Raw genomic sequence first — 27,725 nt, 5'->3', positions numbered from 1 at the left:
TGCCTCACCTGCTTCAAAACAGTCTCAGAAGAGCCTTAAGACATTGATGATGCTATGTTTATGGATAACGGCGTGTCCTTGGCATGGCGTAAAAGTTTGATGCTTCGCCATAACACAGGAAGTTGTTGTAACTTTGCTGTACATGCTCATATCTTTACCAAATTTCACACATTTGATAAGGGTCATGCCCTGAACACATCTACAGGTCAAAATTTACTCAACTTCATAGTGCCACCTGCTGGAATCAGGAAGTGTCCCTTCAAAGATGCAGCCCCTGCCCACTGAATCACCAAGATGCACAAAACTTTTGTGGTACATGTATCATCCCAAGACGAACAAAAAAGCCTCTTGGAGCCATACCTGAAATCAGACAGGAAGTCAACCATTTTGATTTTAATGTGCTATTCCAGCCTATTTATGTCCTTTTACAAGGTCCGTACTTTAACAAACTCCTCCTAGGGAACTAATCAGATCGACTTAAAATTTCCACTTTTTCTACTGGCATTGCCTGCAATGGACTGGCGACCTGTCCAGGGTGTACCCCGCCTTTCCCTCGATGCCAGCTGGGATTGGCTCCAGCCCCCCGCGACCCTGTATGCAGGATAAGCAGTTGACGATGGATGGATGGATCTACTGTCATTGACGATGAAAAGTTGTGCTATCTGTGAGTTTTTGTCGATGGGCGTGTCCGTGGCATGGCCATAAACGGTTCCCCAAGAGGTCCGCTCTGAACAGATGTACACGCCAATTTTCACCCATAGTCATAGCGCCACCTCCTGGCAACAGGAAGTGACCTTTAATGAAGCAGCCCATGCAGCACGTTTCACCTATATATATATATATATATATATATATATATATATATATATATTATATATATGTATATATATATATATATATATATATATATATATATATATATATATATATATATATATATATATATATACGAAATTTCTGACACATGTATCATGTCCAGACGTACCAACCCATCAGGAAGTCAACCATTTTGAATTTTATGGTCATTTATGGATGATTTTCACAGTCCGTACTTTCACAAACTCCTCCTGGAGAATTAGTCCAACCGACTTCACGTTTTTGCTGTCTACTCTAAAGCCATTGACGATTAAAATATGTACAAATAGTTAATTTTCGTGAAACAGTGTGCCCGTGGTGTGGCGTCAAAAATCGATGATTCGCCATGAAAGAGGAAGTTGTTGTAACTTCAGTGTACATGCTCACATCAGCACCAAACTTGATAACGGTCACACCCCAAACACATCTACATGCCAATATTCAGTTATAGTAGTAGCGCCAAGTGCTATGTAGCGCCACAAAGAGGAACCAGGAAGCGATGATTAACACCTTTGTGCAGCGTCCGAATTGCGTGGCAAATTCACAGCCGCACCGGCAGAGCTCCAGAATCTGCAATGCGGTTGCATCACACCTCGAGGGCCCACCCAACGCTGCTTGCAGCTTTAATTTTATGTTGAACTTTGCCAAAGCCAAATCAGAAAAAAATACCCTTTTTGAAAAAGCTTATTATTATACCTGTAGCCCAATTAATAGTTAAATATAAAGTAATGCTGTTAAAATAAAAAAGAGGAGTGTTTTATTACTTATTAATTTGCATGTTCATTTACATGTGGTGTTCTGGGGGGTTAACTGCCAAATTGCTGATATTGGTTGCTTTTCACCGTGGTGAGAAAAAATCCATAATGTCACAGCCCTAGTGAGTATATACACATTCAGTAAAACATTTTACATGACACACACACACACACAGAGGTGTGTCCTTGTCCTGAGGGTGTGTGTGGAGGAGAACTCCTCCTCTTTCATAAGCCTCCTCTTCACCCTTAGCTCTCATCTTGGAAGTCCTGTTGGCACAATCAGGACTCTGTCGCTTCACTGGTTACGGACATCTGGACCTTTCTTCAGTCATGATTTGGGTTTCTTCACCTGCTTTTTTGCTGTTACTGTTTACGGTGAGTACAGAAGCATTTTCCTTTTCTGTCTTTTTCTATTGTAACATTGATTTGTTCTTTTAGAAACGGTCATGTTAATTCTCAAATCTGTCTTTTATTCAAATGGAAAAAACTCTCCAAAAAACTTCAAACAGGAAAATTTTTTATAAAAGGCTACCTGTAGGCAAAAAATCAGCCGAGATCTCAGAAATTCTCAATGAACTCACTTGTTTGTATCACACCAGCTTTCAAATTCTAATTTCACAAGTAGTAATGTCAGACCGAACACCCTGTTCACTTCATACTCTCCTGTCCTGATGGTACACTGAGTTTAGGTGTATTTACCCTTCACTTTATAGGCTAATTATCTTGTTCAAGTTGATACTATCAAATACCTGGAGTCAGCTGGAGTCATTTGTGAAATCAGCAGTCTAGAGTATTGTAGTGAATCTTTTAGGAAAGTAGATCATATTACATAACTTCATTCTGATGCTGTACACTCATGAATTATACAGCTTCTCTATACATTTTAGATTTGCTTGGTACCCTCTGAAAGACACTAGTACAGGAGAAATATGATCTATTTTCCTGGTTCAGTATCAGTACGCGTGCCGCAGCTCATTTCAATGATTATGTTTTCAGTTGTTTCTTATGGATCACAAAAATGCATTCAGAACATTAAAGCACATCATGATCTCTTATAATGTTTCAACATCTTTACATGAGACCTTGGAGTGAGTCATGCATTTTAAAACCCAAATCAACAACTACTGTTATTAAGTCTCTTAAAAAAAATATCAGCTTCCGAACTAAGCCAGCCGTTACCTGACAAGCTGACTACAATCATGTTGCTTATTTGACTTGGTTGTGGTGTTGGTGACGTAGATCAAGACCTAGTACTGGGATTGCAAACCATGTGAAATAATTAAATAAGTATGAGCGGTAGCAGTGACAGTAGAGATATTTTCTCAAATTGATTATTCACCTTTTGATTCAGTATGTTCTTTGTGTTCAGCAGTTTTTCATATACGATGTCACTGGTGTGTCAGACTGATGTGAAGCTGCTTGCTGCCACTCCCTTCTCTTTTTGTCATCATAGCTCTTCTGTTACCCTGACATGCCATGCATTGACTTGAATGGATGAGGCTTACATTTCTAGGTGAGGTAGGGTGTGTCCGCATCTCCTCTGAACACAGGCAGGTGTATAGTATATATGCTCCTCAATACAGCTCCTCAATCAATTATGATTTTAAATACGCCTAGTAAAAAAATTTGAAAATCAATTTGTGGCAGTCAGTGTTGATAATTATCCAAATTATGGTAAATACTGCTTTCCCTACCATCCCCCTTTGCCCCCAAACAAAGCGTCTCTCCCGACTTTTTAACTAATAGGCCTATCATAGTCATAACAGCAGCAAGGAGCATGGTTTTTACAAAGCATACAGGCCTAATGCTTCTTAACACCAGTGGCTGAAATAAAAAAATAAAGCAAGTAAATCCCAACTTTTAAACAGCTGTTTTTCTTCACATGTAGCATGTTCATGAGAGTAGTATTCAGTAGTTACAAAACGCTGCATTAACACCACGACGAGTCCAAGCATCAGTGACAGCAGCTGCCGGAGTTTCTTTCTCTAAGTTTCACATTGCTGTGATGCTTCAATAAATCAGATGCAGAAATGTTCGCGGTTGAAAGCTTTTTGCTGGTCGCACAGAGTTTACACTATATGACAATGTTTTTTGTATCTTAGACACAATCTTGTGACACAATAATGGCAGCAGCTACTTACAGCTGTGGAAAGAACGCCTCTCTCCCTGGCTATCAGCTGACATGAACAAAAAAGTCCGGTGCCGCTGAGCTGCCGCACAGTTGTCTGTCACGTCAAGGATGGTGCTTTCAGTAATGAGTAACGCAGAGTTACTTGCCTTAGTAACTAGTAATAATATTACTAATTAAAAATAATTAGTTACACTACTTGGTTACTGGGAAAAGTAATATTATTACTACCCAACACTGGTTACAACCAGGTGAATTCTGTTTTTACTTACTATACATGGTTTTACCACATGGCTTACAATGAAATGTTTGTTGTTCCCACTCTTGACATTGACCTCTTATAAAGAGTTCAAACAGTAGAATGAGAGGGACTGATGAGAAAGACTGTGTATCATTGTATCACTCAGACCTCTCCTCAGAGCTGTCCGGGCATGTACAAACTGTCCTTGAATGGAGTCTCGCTGACTGTTCCTGTTAGAACCTTAGAGATATCATATTTTTTTGTATAGTTAGGTACAGCTCTAATCAGTCAGAATAACACAACTGCAATGTTTTATTGAAATGGAGGTAATGAGGGTCTTTAATAAGTAGCAGAATTTTAAGATTCATAACAAGAATACCTCCAGATAAAATGCATTATGGATTCTGAACAAACTGAATCAACTTTCTTCATTTCTTTGCATTATGAATATTCTTGTGAGGGTCTTTTTCCTTTAAAAGCTCAGGCAATCAAATGTTCTAGTATTTTTAAGTTAACTGACAAAAACAGTCAAAGTGAAGTAGTTCAATAGTTACTAATAACCTTGATCTTATCATTTAATCTGCTGGAGATCTGGAAAGTCTTCCGCTCTCTTTCAGTGTTGAATCCGCAATCAGACATATTGTAGTGTTTGATCAGTAAGAAGACAACCTGGTTTTGCTGACCATTTATTAGTGAATACGCTGCTGTGCGCCTAGCCTATGGCTGAACAACAAAACTGTCAACTGTCACAGCCCAACTCTTACAACAAGACAGCTAAATAATCCAAGCAAATACTTGGGAGGAATCTGTAAAGTCAGTTGTGTAGGGAGTGGATGGAAGGGAAAGTACAGCATGTTTTTTGTGCTGTCAAAAAAAAAGAAAAGGAAATAAAAGCATCAATGCAGAGGTGCGTGAACAAAGGAGATCTGCCCAAGGAGTGGCTGCTGCTCTGGCTTAAAAGCATGGGGTGCAGCAGGCACAGGTGATGAAATCCCAAAAGGTCTGCAGCACTGGAGACAGAAAGCAAAGCCTCAACATGATGTATGCCTAGCGTGTATGTGTGGAGTGGCAGAAGAGGAACACTTGCAGAAGAGACTGGAGTCCCAGTTGTCCGCACCTGGCGTGCACTCAAAGAATATTAATTAATTTAATTTAATATATTATTTTAATTTTCTAACATACTAACACACACACGCTTATTGTTGTACTTTTTTAAAATATTTATTTTTACGGAATTTTTATATTTTAAATATTTTTTTTATAATTATTTTATTTTGTTTTAACACACACAAACACAACTTTTGCTGTTTTATTTCCTTATCTAATGAAATGTATGAAATTAATTGTCCTTATGTGCTTTATATGTAGCCTTGGCAATATTGTTGCTGTACATTCATGCCAATAAAGCTAATTTGAGAGAGAGAGAGAGAGAGAAAATGGTCATGCCTCAGTTTAACATCGGCTCACAATCGCTGCGCACAAAAACACACATATTTCGACTAGGGCTGTCCTCGATGGACGATTTACATAGTCGAATCAAAATTGTCAAAAAAGTCTTGCCCATAGTCGACTTATATTTGAATCAGTGTGTGTTTGTGCATGGCGATTGCGAGGGCGGGGGGTGGGGGGACACGGTAGAAGCTACAGAATTTCAGCCTCTATTCATTAGTCACTGTAATTACCGCTGTACATTTAACGTTACAGATAAACTGAGGCTTAGTGATCATTTCCTCTCTGCTCTGCTCGCCTGTCATTCACCGGTCTTGTGCAGAGTTTTGCGTGCGTGCTGTGCAGCCGGCAACTGCATGCAGGTCACGGTTCCTCGCTGGTCTATTTCTCCTCTGGTCTATTTAAAAACAATATGATATTCTTTGTGTGGTTCATCAATGGTGATAAATGATCCGAATGTCCCGTGAGGTGCGAACAACTCGGCACAACAGCGGTGAGGCTGGGACTCTCTCTGCCACTAGGCTACATCATAGACTGCAGGGGTACACACACACATCCACGCTAAGCGTGTGTCAGTGTACATGTTTAGGACACAAAAAATGTATTAAAAGCTTTTTTCATGTTTATTTTCAGCATTTTATGTTGACATTTATATTGTAACAGGCTGTATATTAACTTATTGGGAGAAAACTGGTAGTTCTATGTAAAATCAGACGGTGAGCACCCCCACATCGCCAAAATGGCATGATCCTCATTTTGCTGTGAAGCTATGAGATTGACAGTCGAATCAGGCTCCGCCCATCGAAGCATCAAACCTTCGACTATGCGGGGTCAGCACTAGATTCGACTATCAATCGACGATAGGCAGGACGATTCTGATTCGACTATGTAAATCCTTAGTCGGGACAGCCCTGGAAAACACCCTCTTAAACTCCTGCTTACTATTATAAATCCAATCCCTAAGTAACTCTCTGTCCAGAGTCTGCCACATCAGTTGATTTAGATTTTATGTTTGTGGTCTTAAAAATGTGAGCACTGGAGCGAATTAGAAATGTAAGCAGAGAAGAGAAAAGCTGTGTTCGTCTCGTCTTAGTTATAATGGAAGTCTAAGGACGCTTGCCTAGCACTGCTGTCACTTGGAAGCTCATATGTCCAAATATGTAGGTCTGTTAAATTCCATAAGAATATCTGAGGAACAAGGACAAGATTTCCTTTGTTTTGATCATGCGGGAACCTCAGTTCAATTCAGTTCAAAGACTGAAAAGAGACTAAAAAGTCAAGCCAATGCAGAAGTGCCTTAAACCTGCATTTCAAATGGTGAGCAGGGGGCCATTGCGTATCTGCTGGCAATGGTGCGGGAGGAGTAGCATCGTGAAAATCCATACAGACTCATTTCAGGCAAACCAATGAGAAAAATAAAGAGCGAAGATAACAATAGCGTAAATGAAGGCCTCTCGACCAGGTGTCAGCTGACAAATACATGCATTAGTGCACAACATGGCCGACTACGGCCCCTGTATGTAATAAGGCTGCACATTAGCCTGTGAAAGCAGTTTTTAAAGAGAAACTTTATACGTCATACCAGCAGTTCAGGTTTTCATTAGTTTTACTGAACTTAGTTGTTGGCTCTGCTCATGGTCCACATAAGCTGTTGACATTATGGGATATGTCTGAACACATCCAGGCTATTCTAAAAGAGATGGTGATGATGATTCATTGCAGAGGGGACGAGGACTAATACCCTTTTACACCGGGCACTTTTTTCCCACATAAATTGTTACAAAAAACTGCGAGGGAACATGAAAGCAGATAGGCTGTCATCTGCTTTCACACCTGTTGTTCGGTTTATCAGGTATGGATCAAGGGAATAAAATTTGAACTTTTTAGTAATGGTCCGGGGTAATGTTCACATTGACTTTTTACAAACAAACTCGTATGAGGTTACCTGTCTGAATCATACCTACACCAAGTTCTTAGGGTGCATCACAAAAACCTCAGCTTGCATCTGAGTCACAAGTTAGCTCACTATGAAGGTTAGCTAAAAGCATGCATTAAGAACTTGAAATTAAACCCAAACGTACCGTTAATGGTGTGGATGGTACTGGTGGAACTGCTCCCTGGAGACACAACATGGCAACTTCCATGGAGCAGGGGACCCACAGTTTATGTAGATAGAAATGGCTCATTCTAAGGTAATAAAAACGGTTCATCATGTAAAGTCTTTTTACACCACTGAAAACATAGTTATGGGTGTTATATTGCATTTCTGTCAATCAATCCTCCTAAATATTACACACTGAACCTTTAAATGTAAGACTTTAGATTAATAATTTCCACTGCACAGTAACTTTTGTTTTTGGGGAATTGTTTTTTTTTTAAATCTGATATTCCTTGCTTTATGAAACTCAGTTGGTTTGTCCTCTCTCATAAGTAGTCAAACAAAGTCTTGACAGGGCTGAGTAGAATCTCTAAAGCAACTTCTACCTACCTAAAAAATACTAATTACAATAATACAATAATTGCCACTATATCACACGGGAACCTATAGCAAACTTGCATTTGGAAGTTGGACCGAAAAACACAGCAATCAACAGGATATGGGGGTGCGTTATTTCCCACGGAAATCACAATAACACCCTATAAACCTCTTACTTGAAATCGTTATTGGTAGCAATATGTATCATGTCCGTTTAGGTAATCCGGTGGAGATTGTTATGTAGTGTATAGTGATCTCCTTCAGGTTCCAATTTTCTTTTGGCAAACACAAAACAAAGTGACGTCATGGCCACACTGCAGGGGTTTCCTGCACTCCCATAAAGGCCAGTAGGAATCCAGTGTTTGACTTCAAGTAATAAAAGGCTGCCTTACCAGGCTTCTGGCCCTACATGTAGGCTGCTTCTTTGTTTCCATACATTAAGATCCCCAAAAATGGTTAATCGTCATCTTCCTTCTGCAGGCAAAGTGAAAGTCCTGGTTGCACAGCTATCTTTCTAGACTAGTAATAGTAAAACATTTGATTGGAAGTGGTACATCTCCCATAGCAACTTCCTTTGCTTTCTAAAGGCAGTGTCGAGGTCAAACACTGAATCTTATATCCTAGGTGATGTCATGGCTGCATCACAGAATTTCCATGAGTTTCTGTGGGTCTCGTCCAGTGGGAAACCAGGATTTGGATTCAAACCAAATCTCTCGCACACATGAGAGTTTGAAGGCCTTGTGTGGTTTTGTTGCAGTTTCATTGTTCAGGCTTTTGTTTTAACTTGTAGCTTCTCTTTGCTCACACATGTGGTGAAATCCCTAAACTGATATGCCAACCATAAGTGGTATGCTGCTAACTTTACATGTGTGGGCTGTCAAGTAAGGGTTCATTCAGAACTAATTACATCTATTGTATTACAGCTCCAGACTGTTGCTGTGGTAAAGGCCACCTGGATTCCCCCGCCGAAACCACTGAAAGAAAATGTAGACTACACTCAACAGGAATCTGTCGCCCAGGTGAGTTGTTGGTTTCACTAAAACTCTCTTTAATGCTACCCACTAACTTTGAAACTCAATCACTGTAGATTGAGCACCTAAAATATAAAGCTGTTAAAAGGGACCTTCAGCTGAAAACCATAAAAGAAAAAGTAGTACGTAATGCTATCTACCACAGCGAGGATATGTGGCCGAAGAAGCCCTCAAGTACCTTTAAGTGCTCTAATGGAGTCATTTCTTGATTGACAAAACTGCTAGGACAAACAGTTTGATAAAACTGTACAACAAAATGAAAGTTTGTAGTTTCATGCTGCACACATAGATTATAAAAGATAAATACTTTTGTAGTAGAATATGGTAACATATAATAATATATCCGTTATTGATTGGAGACTGCAGCTGATCGGACTGATCTGAGTTTCATACTGGAGAGAAGAGCGATAACAGATTAAACATTTTTTAATTAATTTGTTTTATGAATCACTGTCTAGTTAAAATCTGTGTTAATTGTAGGTCTGAACAACAAAAGGACCAAACACAACTTTCCACATTTATTAAAACAGATTTCCTTCTCTGTTATTTATCCCATTAAATTTTATTATGGAGACAATTAAACTGTCTACAAGAAACACTTTTTATATTGTTAATCGTCATTTCCATTCAGTCACTTGATGCTGATTTGTGTTTAGTCCAAATAGACCACAGTGATCGATCAGTGACGATGTGATGTGACTTGCAAATTAAATGTATGGAGCAGTGTGAAAAGGGTGGATAAATAAATGGAAAGCCTTAAAATGAGCTAAAGTCAGCTTTGATGTGAGTTACATAATTTCAATTTACCCTGAAACATTTAGCCTAATAAATCAAAGGACATGTGATCACATTCAATAGCCTAATTAGGCCTAAAATGCAGATAATCAGTAAATAATACAAACGCTTTCTCCCAGTAGAGATGATCCTGTATGTCTGAACAGGACCCAGTATAGGCCTACAGTATAACATGTTCTCATCTCAGGGCATCAAATATGCCAACTACACTTTGAGAAAGTCTGACAAAGTGTCAGTAGCCTATCAATATAATCACAGAATGCAGGTTGTTCTTCATCTGCAGGTGTTTTTTACAGTTACAGAGAGAAAACATGCTGCTCTGCAGTGATAACTGTGACACTAGATTAGTGTTAGCACAGTGCACGTGTGCAGACACAAACTGCATCAAAAGTTGGCTGCTCCTGAGACCCTGTGTCCTCATATGGGGACATTAGATTTTGGGCTCCCTGCACTGTATACTTAATTCTACTTTACTGAGACCTATACTCCTCCTTAGTGGACAGTTGCCTGTGCCATTTAGTGGTAGCAAAACCAAAATACACTCATTTGTGGAAAAACAAGATGGCGTCACTATCAACAAATACTTTCTACAGCCGGAGCAGAGAACAAAGTGGAAAAGGAAAAAATCCCAATAAAATTTTGTGGTTGAAACTTGTTAATTTATGCTTGCTAACATGTGTTGTTTGACATGACATACAGATCTGACTTTTTTTTTCAAAAGTAACAAGCTAAGATGTAAATGCTCCATATTTGTATAGCGCCTTTCTAGTCTTTTCGACCACTCAAAGTGCTTTTACACTACATCTGCATTCACCAGTCAAACACTGAGCCTTAAGTGCTCAAACAGAAACTAACATTCACGCACATTCAGGGGCAATTCAGGTTTCAGTATCTTGCCCAAGGACACGCAACCAGGGGGAGCCAGGGATTGAACCGCCTGGATTAACGGCCAACCCGCTCTACCTCCTGAGCCACAGCCGCCCCAAAAGATGCTGTTTATTAGCATTAGTTTTCTACTTTATTACACATTGGTGACTTTATTGTGTTTTGTAGTAAAATAGACCCAATGTCCCCATACGAGGACGTCATTTTTTTCAAAAAGTGCTTCCTGTTCAAAGTCAATGTTTAGATTTTTATACTTATTAGGTCCTACTTATCCCAAATAGCCAAGAGAAATTAAAAATGCACACAGAATCAAAGCTCAGGTCTTAGGAGGTTAAAGCCGACTGACAGCAGTGAAACGGACGTCGCTTCACGTGATGCTTTGGAGGAAAGGATCTCTCCTCTCCACACAAGACACAAGTATGGGAAACATGGATGCAATTAAGAGAATAGAGAAGCACCACGGCTCTCTTCTCCAGGGACAATCACTGTGCCTGCCACAGTGCCTGGAGTGGATTGCATTGAATGCATGAAGGTTTACCCATTGAGCACAGCGCTATTGCTTTGGATTCTAAGCAACTGCCTGCACACCATCCGTCTTGTACACACAACATTCTAATCTTTACCAGGAGAAGAATGTCCTGCACATACAAGTTATCATGTCCAACATGACAACACAACACGTTTCACTAACAACTGGATGATCAAAAACAGACTAACACAGAGTTACCAGAGGGGGCCACTGGAACATTTTCAGCATCTGCAAGAGAGAAAGGACTATCTTATCACAGACCAGCATACAGGTCGTGGCATCCAAATAGCAGCATGAGCAGCCAGACAAGCTGGACAAACAAAATTAGTGTTCAGCAACAAATAATGGTTTAGTTTTTGTTTTTCTACTCTCTTGAAATAGTTTTTAAACTTTGCAAATAGTTGTTCTTAAGGTGTTTGTTGTCGTTACCTTCTGGTGCATGAATGAGACTTTTTAGCTGAATCAGCGCTTCTCTGTGTTTCAGATTCGTTCAGATTTTGACGATGGCACTGGGAATATTTACTACTCTCTAGAAGGCATTGGTGCAAACCAATATCCCTTCAATGTGTTTGAAGTTGACCCTAAATCTGGACTAATTCGTGTGACCAAAATTCTCGACAGGGAGGATATCGACACGTACAATGTGAGTGATACATGACAGGTTCTGTTCTGTTATGCTTTTGGATTTTGATGTCACTTTTCACTTCACTTTTATGTCATGTCTTCATTCAAGATTCAGTAATTGCAGCTTTTCATAATTAATGTGGAGATATTTGGCAGCCATTTGCTACACATCAGTCTCACATGCTGTTTATGTTTGTAAATGCACATGCTGATTTGAGTTTTCTGTTTCAGCTGGCAGGGGTCGCTAGGTACAGGGATGGCACCTATGCAGAGAAAAATATTGAAATACGAATGAAGGTTGTAGATGAGAATGACAACGCTCCAGTGTTTGGAGTCATCAACCCGGGGGCGGTGTCCGAGCTCTCTCCTGCAGGTCAGTGTTTCTGCTTTTGTGTACAATTCAGACAGATCCTGATATGTGATGGCAAAGAAGTTCCTGACTTCATTAATAAGGCAAAACAATGTGACTTGAAGTTTTTTCTTTTTGTAACATCTGTTATGTTTACATTGAGAGTGTTACTAACCAAAAAACACTGTATTTATCCATGAGATCTAACAAACATAAATCATTGTTTACATCCATGTTTAATACTTAGCAGTATTCTTCTCCTTGCCTTTGTTGGCACATTGTTACCTGTCAATCAGTGGAATACTATGCAACCACTATGCAACTCGCAATAATGTGTATTGCATCACCTGCAAGCACATGCATGGGACAGACAAAATCTGGACCCACTCATAGCAAAACTCCTCCACTAGAGCACTGTTAAATACCACACAATGCAAAATAAAGTTAACATAAAACAACTTTACATTATTATGGGTATGTTGTTCACTTCTTACTGGGATAGATCGCCATGATAATTTATGCTGAATATGCTGAGATCAACTCTATAAAAGCACCACTTACTGACCAATCAGCTCTCTGGAAAATAAATTAATCTCTTTTTTGAAGTGATGAGAAGTCACTTTTAAGTGAGGTGGATCAACCACTTATTCAGTGCCCGAGTCTTTTTAATATGGAAATGCCGACACACAGCCGAGCTGAAAGAATAAGGCTAATATTTTCATAGATGCCATGTCACACATCAGATCAACGCATTATTACCATTTTGTCAAGGTGTTCTCACTATGATTCCTGTGCTACAATTGTGCATAATGCTGAATGGTGGCTGCGCTATGGCAGTGCAGAACGCAAATAGAAGGATTAGAGAGTGTCTTGGCCCATGAGGATGACTGGCTAACATCGATTTAGATTCCAGAGAGCCATGCTCTTGGATCTGTGTGCTGAACTGGGTCCAGCATTACAGACAGAGCAACCTGACAGAGCCATCCCAGTACAAATACACATTGGCTATAACCATTTCTGGTAGCCGGCTGGTCTTCTCACCTCCACTTAAGTGATCAGCTCTATGATCTCGAACTCAGCTAAGTTTCTCTGTTTCACATGCTTTGCAGCAAGATTGGCTGTTGTTATTTGTACTTTAGGAGGTGACTGCGTAATTTATGCTTATTTGCATAGTAATTTATGGGAGTAGCCAAGGTGGGGTACGTGGATTGTGCGTGTGCACTCAATTTCATGTTGATTGAGATGTATGAAGGAGCATAGGACCTGGTTTTATATTTGGATTTGTAGATACATGAGGCCCCTGGTCCTGAATTCCTTCAACAACATCAGCCTTTGATATAACAGTCTAGGTCACTTTTTGAGACTTGCCTTTTTTCAGAGCGTACTGTGGAGTCCCCAAAAGAATACATGGCTCCACTGGCTAACCTTCTGGACTCCTAGTTGTAGCTGGTTTTGAGTCCTTATCTCCAGTAGCAGAGCAGAACCATGGCTCAGGGTGGGCGGCCATCTGCCTCCATCGGTTGGGGGTGAAGGAGAGAGAGGGAGAGAGAGATAGAGAGGGCAGGAGAGGAACAGAGAGAAAAACAGAGGGATGGAAGGAGAGAGAGGGGAGGGAGGCAGCCTACACAATATACACACACAGAGGTACAGACAGTAAAGGTGATGTTGCTATAGACTAAATGAAAAACGGTACAGATATTTACAGTAGTGTTAATGATAACAATCGTAATGTTAATGATTATAATAACAATAATAACAATAGGACTAGTAACAATAATTGGAACAGAGGGTGTCGAGCAGGAACACGGGGGCAGCAGGTGACCCGCAGCCACAGATCCAGACTCCACAGCTCCAGAGCCAGAAACACCTGCAGGAAGTGATAGGAGAGAGGAGAGGGACGAGAAAGCACAAGACTACCAGAAAGGGGAGAAGTTGTGTTAGTAACATGCAATAATGGGATGAGGTTGCATACAGAGGGAGAGAAAGTAGAGGAGAGAGGAGCTCAGTGCATCATGGGAAATCTCCCGGCAGTCTAGGCCTATAGCAGCATAACTAAGGGATGGTTCAGGACTCACCTGAGCCAGCCCTAACTATAAGCTTTATCAAAGAGGAAAGTCTTAAGCCTACTCTTAAATGTGGAGATGGTGTCTGCCTCCTGAACCCAAACTGGAACCTGGTTCCACAGGAGAGGAGCTTGATAGCTGAACGCTCTGGCTCCTAGTCTACTTTTGGAGACTCTAGGAACCACAAGTAACCCTGCATTCTGGGAGCGCAGTGCTCTGGTGGGGTAGTAAGGTACTATGAGCTCTTTAAGATAAGATGGTGCCTGACCATTAAGAGCTTTGTAGGTAAGAAGAATGATTTTAAATTCTATTCTGGATTTTACTGGAAGGCAATGCAGAGAAGCTAAAGCAGGAGAAATGTGATCTCTTTTCCTGGTTCCTGTCAGAACACGTGCTACAGCATTCTGGATCAGCTGAAGAGTCTTAATGGACTTTTTCGAGCAGCCTGATAATAAGGAATTGCAGTAATCCAGCCTAGAAGCAACAAATGCATGGACTAGTTTTTCTGTATCATTTTTAGACAGGATGTTCCTTCCAGGATTTTTGCAATATTACATAGGTGAAAAAAGGCGGTCCTTGAAATTTGCTTAATGTGAGACTTAAACGACATGTCCTGATCAAAGATAACTCCAAGATTCCTCACAGTGGTGCTGGAGGCCAGGGCGATGCCATCCAGGGAAACTATATCTTTAGATAATGCGTCACGGAGGTGCTTAGGCCCCAGAACAATAACTTCAGTTTTATCTGAGTTTAACATTACGGGTCATCCAGGTTTTAACATCCTGAAGGCATCTGGCTTGATCGATAGATATTACTGAGTATCATCTGCATAACAATGAAAGTTTATGGAATATTTCCTGATAATATTGCCTAAGGGAAGCATATAGAAAGTGAAGAGGATTGGTCCGAGGACAGATCCTTGTGGAACTCTATGACTAACTTTGGCGTGCATGGAGGACTCATCGTTAACATGTACAAAATGAAATAATGATAAATAGGACTTAAACCAGCTTAGAGCGGTTCCTTTAATGCCAATGAAATGTTCCAGTCTCTGCAATAGGATCTGATGGTCCATGGTATCAAATGCAGCACTAAGATCGAATAAAACCAGTACAGAGACAAGTCCTTTGTCTGATGCAATTAGGAGGTCATTAGTAATTTTCACCAGTGCTGTCTCTGTGCTATGATGAGCTCTAAATCCTGACTGAAAATCCTCAAATAAACTATTGCTATGTAGAAAGTCACACAGCTGTGTGGACTTTAGAGGGAAATGGAAGATTACATATAGGTCTATAGTTGGCTACAACATCTGGATCAAGGTTGGGCTTTTTCAGAAGAGGTTTAATTGCAGCTAATTTAAAGTAATGTGGTACATAGCCTAAACAGATAATATTGTTAGTGATACATATACAAAAATGATGTTTTTGTAAACCTGCCCGCAAGGATTCTACAGAGATAAACACATACACAAAGAAATGCACTTAACATGCTTGATAGACCTCAAGGATACACATAAAGGGCCTCGAGCAAGGACATTTTTGTATATTTATCTCAACTTTTGCTTACTTTTATCGTGTAACGTGCATAAACATAATGATTGCCTTCTTTGTGTAATTTGAGAATTCATGAGAATTGTATATTTGCATAATTAACAGAAGCACAGCCTGTGAAGGTCCAAACCGTGACAAGGAAAAACAAGGGATATGGACCCAAACACACAACACAGGCAGAGCAGATGTAGTTTATAGTGTTTAGGCAATAATCCAAAGTCTAGAAAACCAAAGTTAAATCCAAACATAGGCAGAAACTCAGATGTCTCTCTCAAAAAACACACGCACTGGAGACAAGCAGGGACGCTTGACAGAATACGAAGCCGAACCAACACCAGACAATGGAAAGACACAGACTTATACACAAGAGGGAGGTGATGAACACAGGTGAAACACAAACCAGGAACACAGAAAGCAAAGTTACACAAAACACAAGAGGGAGAATCCTTTCAAAATAAAACAGGAAACAGAACACAAACACAAAACCACCATAATACCAACACAAAACCCAGAAACATCTGTCTCTGCCAATATATCAGTATGCTGTCAATAGCCAATTTAAATGAATGATGATATTGTTAGGCCACATGAATAAATTAACTATATTATAATTCTAATTGAGTACAGGATACACGATAATGTTAATATAATTAGTGTCATTTATATAGTATTTTCAAACTCAAATATACTTAAAAGTAAGGAAATATACAATCCATTAGTGAAAAACTTAAGTTGAGATAACTGCAGACTAATTGCACATGACTCCTACACAGGTCTGGAGTAAATTGTGTTTGTGAGAGTAAATTGGTGAATGTAAGCAAGTTCTAAATCAGTCGTACAAGAAATCTGTTCGTACATGTGGTTCTTGCATGAGGCCCATAGTGTTTTGTGAGAAACACTGGATGTAAACATAACTTTTGTTTATTCACAATAAAGCCACACAGAGCATCTTTTAGTATAATGGCTGTTTCATTTAATGTTTTTTTGTTTTGTTTTTTTACAGGGACTTCAGTTATGAAAATAACTGCAACTGATGCTGATGAACCAGGACATGAGAACTCTCAGATCGCATATTCCATCATTGATCAGAATCCACCTCATAATATGTTTTACATTGATAATGATGGAACCATCTATACCAAAGATTCTGCCCTGGACAGAGAGGTACAGTATGAAGTACACCAACACATCAACAGGGCCATAGCCACCGCAGAGAACTGAAATTCTGCACTCAGATCAATTAATGAGGATTAGCAGATCAATTACAGCTAATTCTCAGTAATGGTGTTGACAATTTGGTAAAAACAGGGTCCTTTTTCCATTCTCGCACTCAAGACATTTTTTTAATTCTACCAACACAACATGGTGACCTATACACACTATAAGCTGCTCAAAGTAAAATTTTACGTAACAATAGATCAAATTACTTTGTACTTTACTTTGTAAAGCGAAGTGTTGCTAAAAGCGATGAAATATGACCCAACGCTGGATCTCCCCTGTAGCTCTAGAGAGCTTTTTAGCTTCTTTCGGCTCATAGTTTTGGTTTCACTGCGCACTAATTGCCTAGCACCAACTCCCACAGTGACAAAGTTAGGAACTAGATTGTGACTTAAATTCACCAGGTGACTACAAACACAACTAATTTTAACAAATAATTGCTAACATGTTCCATGTCGGCTGTGGTGTCCTGATCAAACATTTTCTGTTTGTGCTCATTGTCTACCATTTCCTGTTGCCAGAGGTACAGTGGGTTGTACAGTGGTACAGTACAGGTACAGTGAAGTTGCCAATATTCAAGCAGGCTCTCAAAATGAATGCTGTGGAAAATGTTCCCCAACTGAAAACCAACAGCAGTTCATCATTTTTTTCCCTTTATAGTATTTACCTAGACACTCACAATTCATTGACTATGAACCTATACTTTCTGTAAATTATGGCAAACAGGAGCATTGCTACTCTGACAAAGGTGCAACCATTCAGAAAACTTTATATAGTATAATTAATATTTTACCTCTCAGAATTCACACTTTTTTAAAGTCCCATCTCATAGCAATGTGTGAACAGTCTCTGTAAGTCATATATGATGTTTTCAAATTTCAGAAAGCAGATATGTACACTCTGACAGTGAGGGGTCAAGACCTAAATGGCAGACCAGGGGGAAACACTGGAACCGGCACTGTTACCATTAAAGTCCTTGATGTGAATGACAACCCACCCACCCTGGAAAAATCAGAGGTAGTTCTCACACTCTACTATATCAACATGTTATACTGAATTTTGGTGCAAGGAGAAATGGTTTCCATGAGGGTTTACAGAGTTGCATGGTTTCAGTGTTTCTTTTGAGGAAAAAAAGAATATTTGAAAATTTGCTCATATTACAGATCATGCATTAGTCAAAGAAATACACCAATACTGCTGAAATTACCATTACATTCATCTTATAATGTGTTTTACTTAGTATGCGGGCAGCATTGAGGAGAACACACAGGGTGTGGAGGTGATGAGACTAAAAGCAAATGACCTGGACCTGAAAGGCACAGACAACTGGGAAGCTGTGTTTGACATTGTGCAAGGCAACGAGGCAGGGTACTTCAGCATCAAGACAGACCCCAACACCAACGAGGGCATCCTAATGCTTGACAAGGTACTGCCGAAGCAGCATTTCTGCAATTTTAATTGAGAAGAAATATAGCTGTTGGTCTTTTGTGGGGTAAATGTGGTAAATGCAGTGATCATGCTTCATACACAATGAATAAAAACAAGTAACTTGGCCACCATTAAAAGAAGTAGGTGTAGACATGACTAGAAAAAAGTAACAAATAGGTTTACTGTGGGATGTAATTCACTTTTGAGGTGCCTGCAGGACATAAAAAAGATAACAAGTCACAGGGTCGGTGTTTTACAAGAGGTAAGGGTGGATTTAACAAGCCCCGTCAATCTGCTAAATATTTATGGTGAATTGGAATGCAAAATCAGGACATTAATCAACTGTCATCATTCAGTGGCATATAGGAACATTGTCCAAATGCCCAGGATGTTGAAGCAAGGTTAAGAGAGGTATCCCGCATGCCTTTCTTCCTAGCCACATCCTCCAGGTCGTACTGGGGGATCCCAGGCCAGACTGAGTATGTTGTTTTTTCAACACAACGGAGCAGCGTTTCTTTCTGGATGTTGGCATTTCATCCTTATACACCCATCCTATTTGTTAGGGTGTAAAAAACACTTCCACTTTATATCTGTGATCTTCATTCAGTGGTTACCCAAAGCATAGGTAGTTGGAACATTCCACAGATCTATCAAGAGCTCTCCTTCAGCAAATCAAATTTCATTCACTAATTAACAATACTTTTCATTTAAGTAAAATTTTACTCAATTTTGTGAGCTTGTATTGACAAATGTTCTGGCAAATAACTGTGTTCTCTGTGTTTGTGTGTGCCATTTCACAGGCTGTTGATTATGAGGTTGTGAAGAACCTTGAACTTGGACTAATTGTTAGGAACAAGGCTCCACTGTATGGTGGATCTGGGGTAAATGCTGGAGCTGGTGTAAGTTTTGGAGGGGGAGCAGGAGGAGCAGGGGCAGCAGGGGGAGGAGGAGGAGCAGGGGGAGCAGGGGCAGCAGGGGGAGGAGGAGGAGCAGGGGAGCAGGGGAGGAGGAGGAGCAGGGGAGCAGGGGGAGGAGGAGGAGCAGGGGGAGCAGGGGGAGCGAGTGGTACTGGTGCGGGAGGTGGGTCTGGAGGATCATCATGGCAAAGTGGGACCACATATACAACCTATCCAATCAAAATTAATGTGACGAACCAGCCTGAGGGGCCACGTTTTCAGCCCAAAGTCAAAGTCATTCCAGTCTCAGAGGGAGGCAACTCTTTCAACATTAAAGATGTTATCGCCAGCTACCCTGCATTAGATGGAGACACTGGGAAACCAGCAGAGAAAGTCAGGTCAGTGCAAACACAAACAAATACACAAGAAAACTCTGCAGTTAAAACTACAATGCTTAACTGTCTACACTCTACTATTTCTGCTGTAGTTATGCCAAGGGCTCAGACCCTGACAACTGGTTTACCATCGACCCAAATACAGCTGAGATCAGACTGAACAAGATGCCTGACAGAGAATCTCCACTCGTGGTCAATGGGACATACATTGCTCAAGTACTTTGCATTTCAGAAGGTACACTCTTCCACTATGTGTCTGCTCCAACTTCAGACATTTTGCATGACAGACTAGTTTTTTGCAGTGTGAAGTAGCTGGAAAGGAATGCCACATCATGCTTAAAAGTCTAAATTCTGACAATTTTTGCAAATCGAACAGCCTTGCCATTATTGGGGCTAAAATGTAAGGATTGAGTCTGAATATGGCTTTAGAAGAAAGGCTACATATTTCTTAAAAATTTTGGGAGCAAAGATGAAAATTTGACTTAGTTTATGAGAGCCTTTGCGCAATTTTCTAAAAGTTAAGTGTGTTAATAATTCGTCTTCTGGGAACCATAAACATCCACAGCAAATGTAGTGGAAATCCAGATGTCGGTTTGCAGGATCTTGTGTAACACCATCTAGCCACACTCACAGTAAGAGTGCTCAGGTTGCTAGCTAGCTATAACTAATGTCTGTACATTGGCTGTTTGCAGTGAGATAACACAGACTGCACAAACAGTCCAAGGGTCAAATTCACTTAAATAATAAATAAATCAAGGAGAAAAGTTGCTTAACCTTCTATCTGAGCATGTCATTAGGCCCACCACTAGCAGGACAAACAGTTGTGTACACCTGTTGTCCACCAGCAGGGAGTGTGAAGCGTTTGAACTTGTCTTACAGAATGGGGATATAATTAAAAGAAATGCTGAATGATCTGTTCTTATTTCTGTTTTTCCAACTCAGACATGAGTAAAACAGCCACCGGCACCATAGCCATCCAGGTGGAAGATGCTAATGACCACTGCCCCACCCTGACCAGTAACATCCAGACAATGTGTACCACGAATACTTCTGTTATTGTGAACGCCAAAGATGAGGACGCATCTCCTAACGGACCTCCTTTTGACTTTGTCATCATCCCAAAGGGCACAAAGGGCCAATGGAAGGTGGAGCATCTCAATGGTGAGGAGAAATCTGCCAACTATTTAAAAGTTATGATAGATAGATGTAAAACTAAATAAATACCCGTAGATACAAAGTTAGAAATTGCTCTACATGAATTGGTGTCTGGCTTAGATTTTTATTTTTTTTTAGCTTTTGCCAAAGTGAACATTGTTCAAATTCTACAGGAGTTGCTTTAAGGGTCTGACCTTAAAACTAGCACTTAGCGTGTTTTGACCATGACTCCTGGAACCTTGTTTTGAAACTAGAGTGTGGAAAAGGAAATTTATCCTTGAGTGTTTGATCCAGAATACTAATAACTTTAGAGTAAAGCATATTGACTTACTACACTCTTCATATGTTTGTCTTGTTGCGGGAAGACACTGCAGCTATCCTGAGAGCCCAGGAGTCCATGTGGCCTGGTGTCTATGAGGTGGAATTGGCAGTAAGCGACATGCAGGGACAGGTCTGTCCAGAACCACAGAAAGTGAAGGTCCAAGTTTGTACCTGTGAGGATGGAGTGGTGTGTGGAAAACAAGGCCTCAATGGTCAGGCCAGCAAAGAAGCAGTGTTAGGACCTGCAGGCATCGGACTGCTATTACTGGGCCTGCTGCTCTTACTACGTAAGTATGATGTGACGCTGTGAAATAATACTGTGGGACTTTCTTTAAGATCAACAGAATTCTAGATTAATAGTATATGTGGGATACCAATACTTAAAATAAATATTCTGAATACATAAGTTGTTACCAACTAAATGTAAAGCCTGACATACTCTACACAACTATTTAAATAGTCATTAGTACCATGTAGAGAGTACATGGTGTACTACTTTAGATATGCATGGGATACTTTAGATATGCAGTATAAAATCTTGAGTAATGAAATATTGCTGTGACCAAGTAAGGTCTTTAAATAGGAAGAACATCAAGACAAAGCCTAGGATGTCAGAGAGGTATTGGGTGGTCTTAATACAGGACTCAACATTTATAATCCCAAATTTTATTTATATTTTATTTTATAACATTAGTAACCCTTGGAAATAATCAACCATTATTTTTTATTGTATCCTTAAGTAAGATATTTCCATTATGCAGGCATCATAAATTCTTATATATTACACCCCAGTTATTAACACATTTAAAACCTGTGCCAGTCCCCAGCATTGCCATATTACAACATAGTAACATACAGGCAAGCAACAAATAAAAGGAAATACCAACATACCCAAAAAAGGTTAAACTCAAGAGCAACTGGACTTGCTTGAAGATACTCGAAGATGTTTCGCCCCTCGAAAGAGGCTTTTTCAGTTCTGACTGACTGGCAGGGAATTCCAGCTATTTCAAGTTCGTTAGTGCTCCTGGCTGTTGAAATGACAGACGTTATATTCGTTAGACACCCAAGGCCAAGTCTGAATGTCTGTCATTGGCATTCTCACATGAGCATTGTAAGTAGGGGGATAAGTGGTGTCACAAACTGCCTCCTCCCCAGGCGTAAAGCCTCTTTCCCATTACTGGTACCAGCTCAACTCTACTCGACTCGGTTTCTGCCCGCCGTCCTCTGTTTTCCACTGTAGATAGTAGCCAGATATAATACCCCTCAATATAGCAACACCACACACAACTGCCTTGACGTATTGCCTTTACTTGTTCAATGCGACACACACACAAGCTGTCTCTTGATTTAAGCTAAAATTAATCAGCATTACTCAAAATGTAAAGACAGAATAGCAGTATGACAATCTTACAGCTGTGTTTCCCTCTGCCGTTGTTGCTGGAGTTTCTGCTGTGTTGGCTGCCACGGTCTGTGTGACTGTGGGACCAGAGGGCTCCGTGAGTGGGCGGCCAGCTGGTCTCACAGGCTACTCCTGTGGGTTGGCGCGAGCTTCCCCCGCCACCACTTGCGGAGCTCCGAAAACAACAATCAGTAGTCTGCTGTGTTTTGATGTCACATTTTTGTATCGCCTCAGCTCGGGTGGGACCTCGATGGAGGTGATACGAAAAACAAGTACCGGGTACAGGTACAGCTTTTCCCCGATGGAAAACCAAAACAGGCTGGTGTATTTCCCATAGATGTAAACGCAGATGTGACCTCAGCCACTGTTACTAGTGAAACACCAAACGCCAGCTGAGTAGTATTTTTGACTGAAGCACCTGTCATCCATTGCCCCATAAATTAACGCTCTTTCAACATCTTTTTCTCTTGGCATCTTGATACAAAATCAGAGTCAATTGGCCCGCTCAGATTTTGTATACCTGCCACAGCCTGTAGAATATCCATTTAACATATCTAGAACTTCACTCAAATTGAAGCAAAACAAAAGAACAGAGTAGAAAGTTAGGCAGAACAAAAACTACAGTATTTATGTGTATGCGTATACCTAGATGCACTGTGTTATCCTGCCTATCACTATTCTTACTGTCAACATGTTTACTCATTCCATGACCACACTGAACAAAGCTGAGTAATTGTAAATGCATATATCATCACAAAACACCTTAAATATGATGTGTAGCATAATTCTTTATTCTATTTTTATGTTGACATACTTTACAAATTAATTTTTTTTTTTGTTGTTGAGTGGTTTGATGCCGTCGTCCTCTCATACTACAACCAGGAAGTTAAAAACTCGGGTCATGTGACACTAAACATGTGACACTGCGCATAGTTCATTGAGACCCTTTATTATTTCAATATTTGCTGGAAATACATTGATACGTTGTTCAATCACATTTTTAGAGCCTTATAACTGAAATTGTTTTTAAGGTCACTACTGATGGTATTAATTAAGACTAGAGCAGACTAGCTGATATCAGCTCATGACTGATGTATGAGTATACACATATGTTGGTTTATACCTTAATAAGGCCTGCAGAGTTGGCAAAAAAACTGTGTATTTATGTTTATGATTCCATGATGAAGCTGATTAAGATAATACATTGTCAGGTACTTTTAAATGCTTCAACAGTCACAAGGAAGCAGTAGCTGCGATGGGAAAATAAATCAGATCACAGTCTCTAACAACTCCAGTTTTCATTAAGGTCAATTCTGAGAGCTCTTTGCTTTAAGAGCTGATTGTGGGTCTGGCCAGCAGGGGGTAGTAGCTAAAACCTGACAACACACTCAAGAGTCGAAGTGCAACATGCAACTTCCACCAAAACGGTTATAGAAAAACTTGCCGTTAATAAAGAACTGCATGGTTGCCTGTTACAAGAGAAGACCTAACCACATTGTATTGAACCAGGTAAACTAAACCTGTCCCCACATCACACTTTGGGAGCATTATGTTTTCTAAAACTTGATTGTTGTTGTGTTTTAAAGTCATTCCTCTGTTGATGCTCTTCTGCCAATGTGGGGAGGCTGCTGGTCTGCCAGGGGGCTTTAGTGAGATGCCTTTCGACACCAAATCACACCTTATTAACTACCGCACTGAGGGCCAGGGAGAGAACACGGTGAGACATATTTATATCTCTGTTGAGGACAGGAACATAGCCATACATGCTAGTTGCTTGCTATTGAGATGCTGTATGAAGTGATGCTTGACATTTGGATCATTGGCCTGTGATAGGAGGTGCCGCTACTGACCATGCCAACACAACTGGATGGAGATACGGTCTCTATGGGTATGATGGCTAAAAAATCTTCAGCAATGGGGCCCATGGCAGGTTTGGATTTCCAGAAATCCGTCACTTCCATGGATGGGATGAACAGGGCTGCCTATCAGGACAGTTTTGGAAGTGGCCACAGAGAAGGGACATGGGGGACGATGAACCAGCAGAGCGGCAGCGGTTTCTGCTCTGAGTTTGACGGCAGACAACGCAAACAATCAGGAGTAGGTGGAGTTCATGATGGCATGGCTTTGCCAGACCACTTCCTGGGACAGTACTACACTCAGGTGAGGGATCATTTACATATTTCTACTCTTTCCTTTCTGTAACCCTTTGTAGGCTTTTGTCATCCTGGGCATAATTTTGATGGTTTTCAGATGTTGGGAAAACAAATCAAACTAGATAAAAGAGGTGCAATTTGTAAATGTCGTTGCTTTAACAGTTCAAAGAAAGTAGCTATCCTGAAAGCAAAGGATAGGTTTGGTCTTTACTCTTAAGAGGCCTTTAAGCTTTAATACAAAGATCCCACAATAAACTCAGAAAGAATATCTGCCAATATGCCGCATTCGCTCATTCATACTGAAAAAACATTTCTGACATAATCCCACAACCATGTGTGCTTTCACATAGTGATCCAGTTTCCTGGAACCAGTGGTGTAGAAAAAAGCTGTTATGTGTAATACAACACCGGCAAGCCGGCTGTGGCTTTTCACTTTGCTCAGAGGCGGATCAAATCGGACCCCCCTTTCTGGCTCCATACCTTTCCTACAGCACAGCGAGCCAGCTTAACTGACTGTGTGTTCTAACTAAACTTCGAACACTTTAAAGAACATGTCCTTGGGCACCACTATTGTCAGGCAGGGCTTAGTTTGTGTTATGTGCATATACACATGCCTCTGGTGTTTCTCCTTACAAATCATTTAGATTTGTGAATTTTTTAATTCGGATCAGACTAATACATTCATTGAAAGTTTAATTAAAACCGTTTGCACCCTGAATGCTACAAGAAGATTGTGATCAGCTAACAACATAGGTAACCTGATGGTTTCTTTCTTTTTTTTCCAAAAGAAGATGACCAGTGGAAACGAGAGCCTTGGTGTGAAGGATGGTCTTTTGGTTTACGATTACGAGGGCCAGGCCTCCCCTGCTGGCTCAGTGGGCTGCTGCAGCCTCCTGGAGTCTGACAACGACCTGCAGTTCCTCGATGACCTCGGGCCAAAGTTCAAGACCCTGGCTGAAGTGTGCGGAGGCAAGAAGATCGCAACTGAAGTCAAACCCGTGTTCACTCCTCCGCCCAGTGCCTCCATCAATACTCAGAGCTCAGTATCAAGTTTGAGGACTGCCCAACAGCTGCCCCCACCCCCCAAGCTGCAGCCGACTATTGCCGAAACAGGGCAGACTGTAGTCAGGGAGACATCTGAGCGTACTGAGATGGTGAAGGAAAGCAAGGCCGCGGTGAGGGAAGGGATGACCACGGTGAAGGTGAACCAAGGGATGGCAAATCATGGCCAGATGCTCCTGCTACAGCAGCAGCAGCCTGTCTACTACACCACCGCTCCTGTTGTGCAGTCGATGCAGTACGTAGTCCAGCCACAGATTCAGAACACCATGCTGCTGGCTGAGGCACCATCCACCAACTTGCAGGGCATGGTACTGGTTAATGGCACCCAGACTGGATCTTCCCAAGGCATGGTCGTTCAGGGGCAGACAGTGATGTCCAGCGGACAAGCCCGGGGCCCCGGCATGGTGCTGGTGGAGAGCGGCAGCGTCCAGGGGGGTGGTGCCAACCTGATCTACACTGGCAACCTCTCTGGCTCCCAGACCATGATGGTTGTGGAGGGCAAGGTCCCTGCAGGGTCAATGAAAGTGCTGAAGGGGAGCCAGACCTGCCTCGTGCAGGGGGGCACTCTACAGCCAGCAGGGCTTTCAGGATCTCAGAGAGTCCTGGTGGTCGGAGAGACAACAAGCAGCGGAGGGCAGCTGGTCCAAGAGGCAGGAGGTCAGTCCCAGAAGAGTGACGTCTCTGGCTCTCAGCAAGGGCAGCACATCCACTGGATTTAAGTGCTGTGTCTCATGTTACTATCTAGTCATGGTTTTTAATGTGTTTTCTACAAACATACAAGGACATTCTTTGGACTTTCTGGATATCAGGTTCAAATGTGTCACTGTACAGAAGATTGATGGAATGTTTCATGAATACTCCTTTTTAGAGATCAGTTAAACAAGTTGAAAGTGTTTGTAACATAAAGCAAAACAGACTTCTGGACACTAACTGGTAAAGCCACAGCTTTGCACAAGTAACCTGACCAGCTTTTAAGGTTTTTGAGACGTGGGAATTAAAATGCTTACCCAACAACCAAGGAGAAAACCTCCCCTCTGTCTGTGGGGGGGCGTCCATTTCAGCTCACTTGCACTTTGGTTTCTTGTGGCACAGCTTGATCTTAACACGCCTGATCTACTTTTACAAAGGTCTTAGATTATATTTAGATTTCATTGCTGCTCTTGAATGAACTACAGTAAATGTTTTATGTTGGACAATTTTTCTTTCACCAGTCTATGTCATGGTGCCATTTATTTTGTGTTATTTCCTTCCAGTCATAAGGAAGGCTTTAGTCTGTTGAGCAATTTGACCTTCTCCAGAAAATAAACAAAAATGTCATTGTAGTTAGTGTTGAACTTACACAGGTTTGTTTAGTACTATGCCGACATATGCTAATGTGCTGGAATACATTTTGACATAATGTCATCATGTCTGTCTCAGTGATGCTTACTTCAATAAAATCAAAAGTTTATGTTTGTGTGTGTCAGCATAAAGGCAGGCGTATATATAAAATTACTGTATATGACAAGCTTTTTTTTACCGTGCCCTGTTTGCTACTGTCGACATACTAACAAACTGTGTCCGTAGCTTCTGAACTTCTTTCCACCAGGGTCTACAATGAATTTGCCTCTTTCACTGACAAAAAAAGACAGGCAGTCAATTCAATTCAGTTTTATTTATATACAGCCAATTCATAGTTTAAAGTTATCTTATTGCACTTTTCATACAGAGCAGGTCCAGACCATACTCTTTGTAAATATAGTTAACAGTCGACCCAACAATTCCCACCATGAGCAGGCTCTTGGCAACAGCAACAATCAGAATCAGCTTTAAATATAAAAATATGAAATTGACAAGATAAACAAAATTTTAAAGAATAATAAAGACTGTGCAATATGCCACTTATTTACACCTGCAACAGATTAGTCTGTGCAAATATTTAACAGTATGTGCTGTAAAAGAGGGGGTGGACGGGGAGGCATGTGAGTC

The 27,725-nt window shown here is 40.8% G+C and overlaps 1 protein-coding gene across 1 annotated transcript in view; it reads left to right on the top strand.

The window, feature by feature from the left end:
* The window catches only part of LOC119901376 (desmoglein-2-like), a 29,345-nt gene extending 2,138 nt beyond the window's left edge, over window positions 1–27,207 (top strand). Inside the window, exons 3-15 of the mRNA XM_038717004.1 lie at window positions 11,629–11,787; window positions 12,000–12,141; window positions 16,734–16,894; window positions 17,831–17,965; window positions 18,189–18,374; window positions 19,177–19,241; window positions 19,281–19,670; window positions 19,760–19,902; window positions 20,610–20,828; window positions 21,188–21,430; window positions 24,129–24,259; window positions 24,376–24,702; window positions 25,484–27,207. Of these exons, the coding sequence (XP_038572932.1) occupies window positions 11,629–11,787; window positions 12,000–12,141; window positions 16,734–16,894; window positions 17,831–17,965; window positions 18,189–18,374; window positions 19,177–19,241; window positions 19,281–19,670; window positions 19,760–19,902; window positions 20,610–20,828; window positions 21,188–21,430; window positions 24,129–24,259; window positions 24,376–24,702; window positions 25,484–26,476 (3,294 nt within the window). The 3' untranslated portion in view covers window positions 26,477–27,207. The remainder of the gene's footprint in view (window positions 1–11,628; window positions 11,788–11,999; window positions 12,142–16,733; window positions 16,895–17,830; window positions 17,966–18,188; window positions 18,375–19,176; window positions 19,242–19,280; window positions 19,671–19,759; window positions 19,903–20,609; window positions 20,829–21,187; window positions 21,431–24,128; window positions 24,260–24,375; window positions 24,703–25,483) is intronic.
* The last annotated feature ends 518 nt before the right edge of the window (window positions 27,208–27,725 follow it).

This window comes from Micropterus salmoides, unplaced genomic scaffold, assembly GCF_014851395.1.
Source record: "Micropterus salmoides isolate LMB-PRFRI ecotype aquatic unplaced genomic scaffold, ASM1485139v1 Ms_hic_scaffold_13, whole genome shotgun sequence".
NCBI lineage: Eukaryota > Metazoa > Chordata > Actinopteri > Centrarchiformes > Centrarchidae > Micropterus > Micropterus salmoides.
This window is presented reverse-complemented; position numbering and strand designations above follow the sequence as displayed.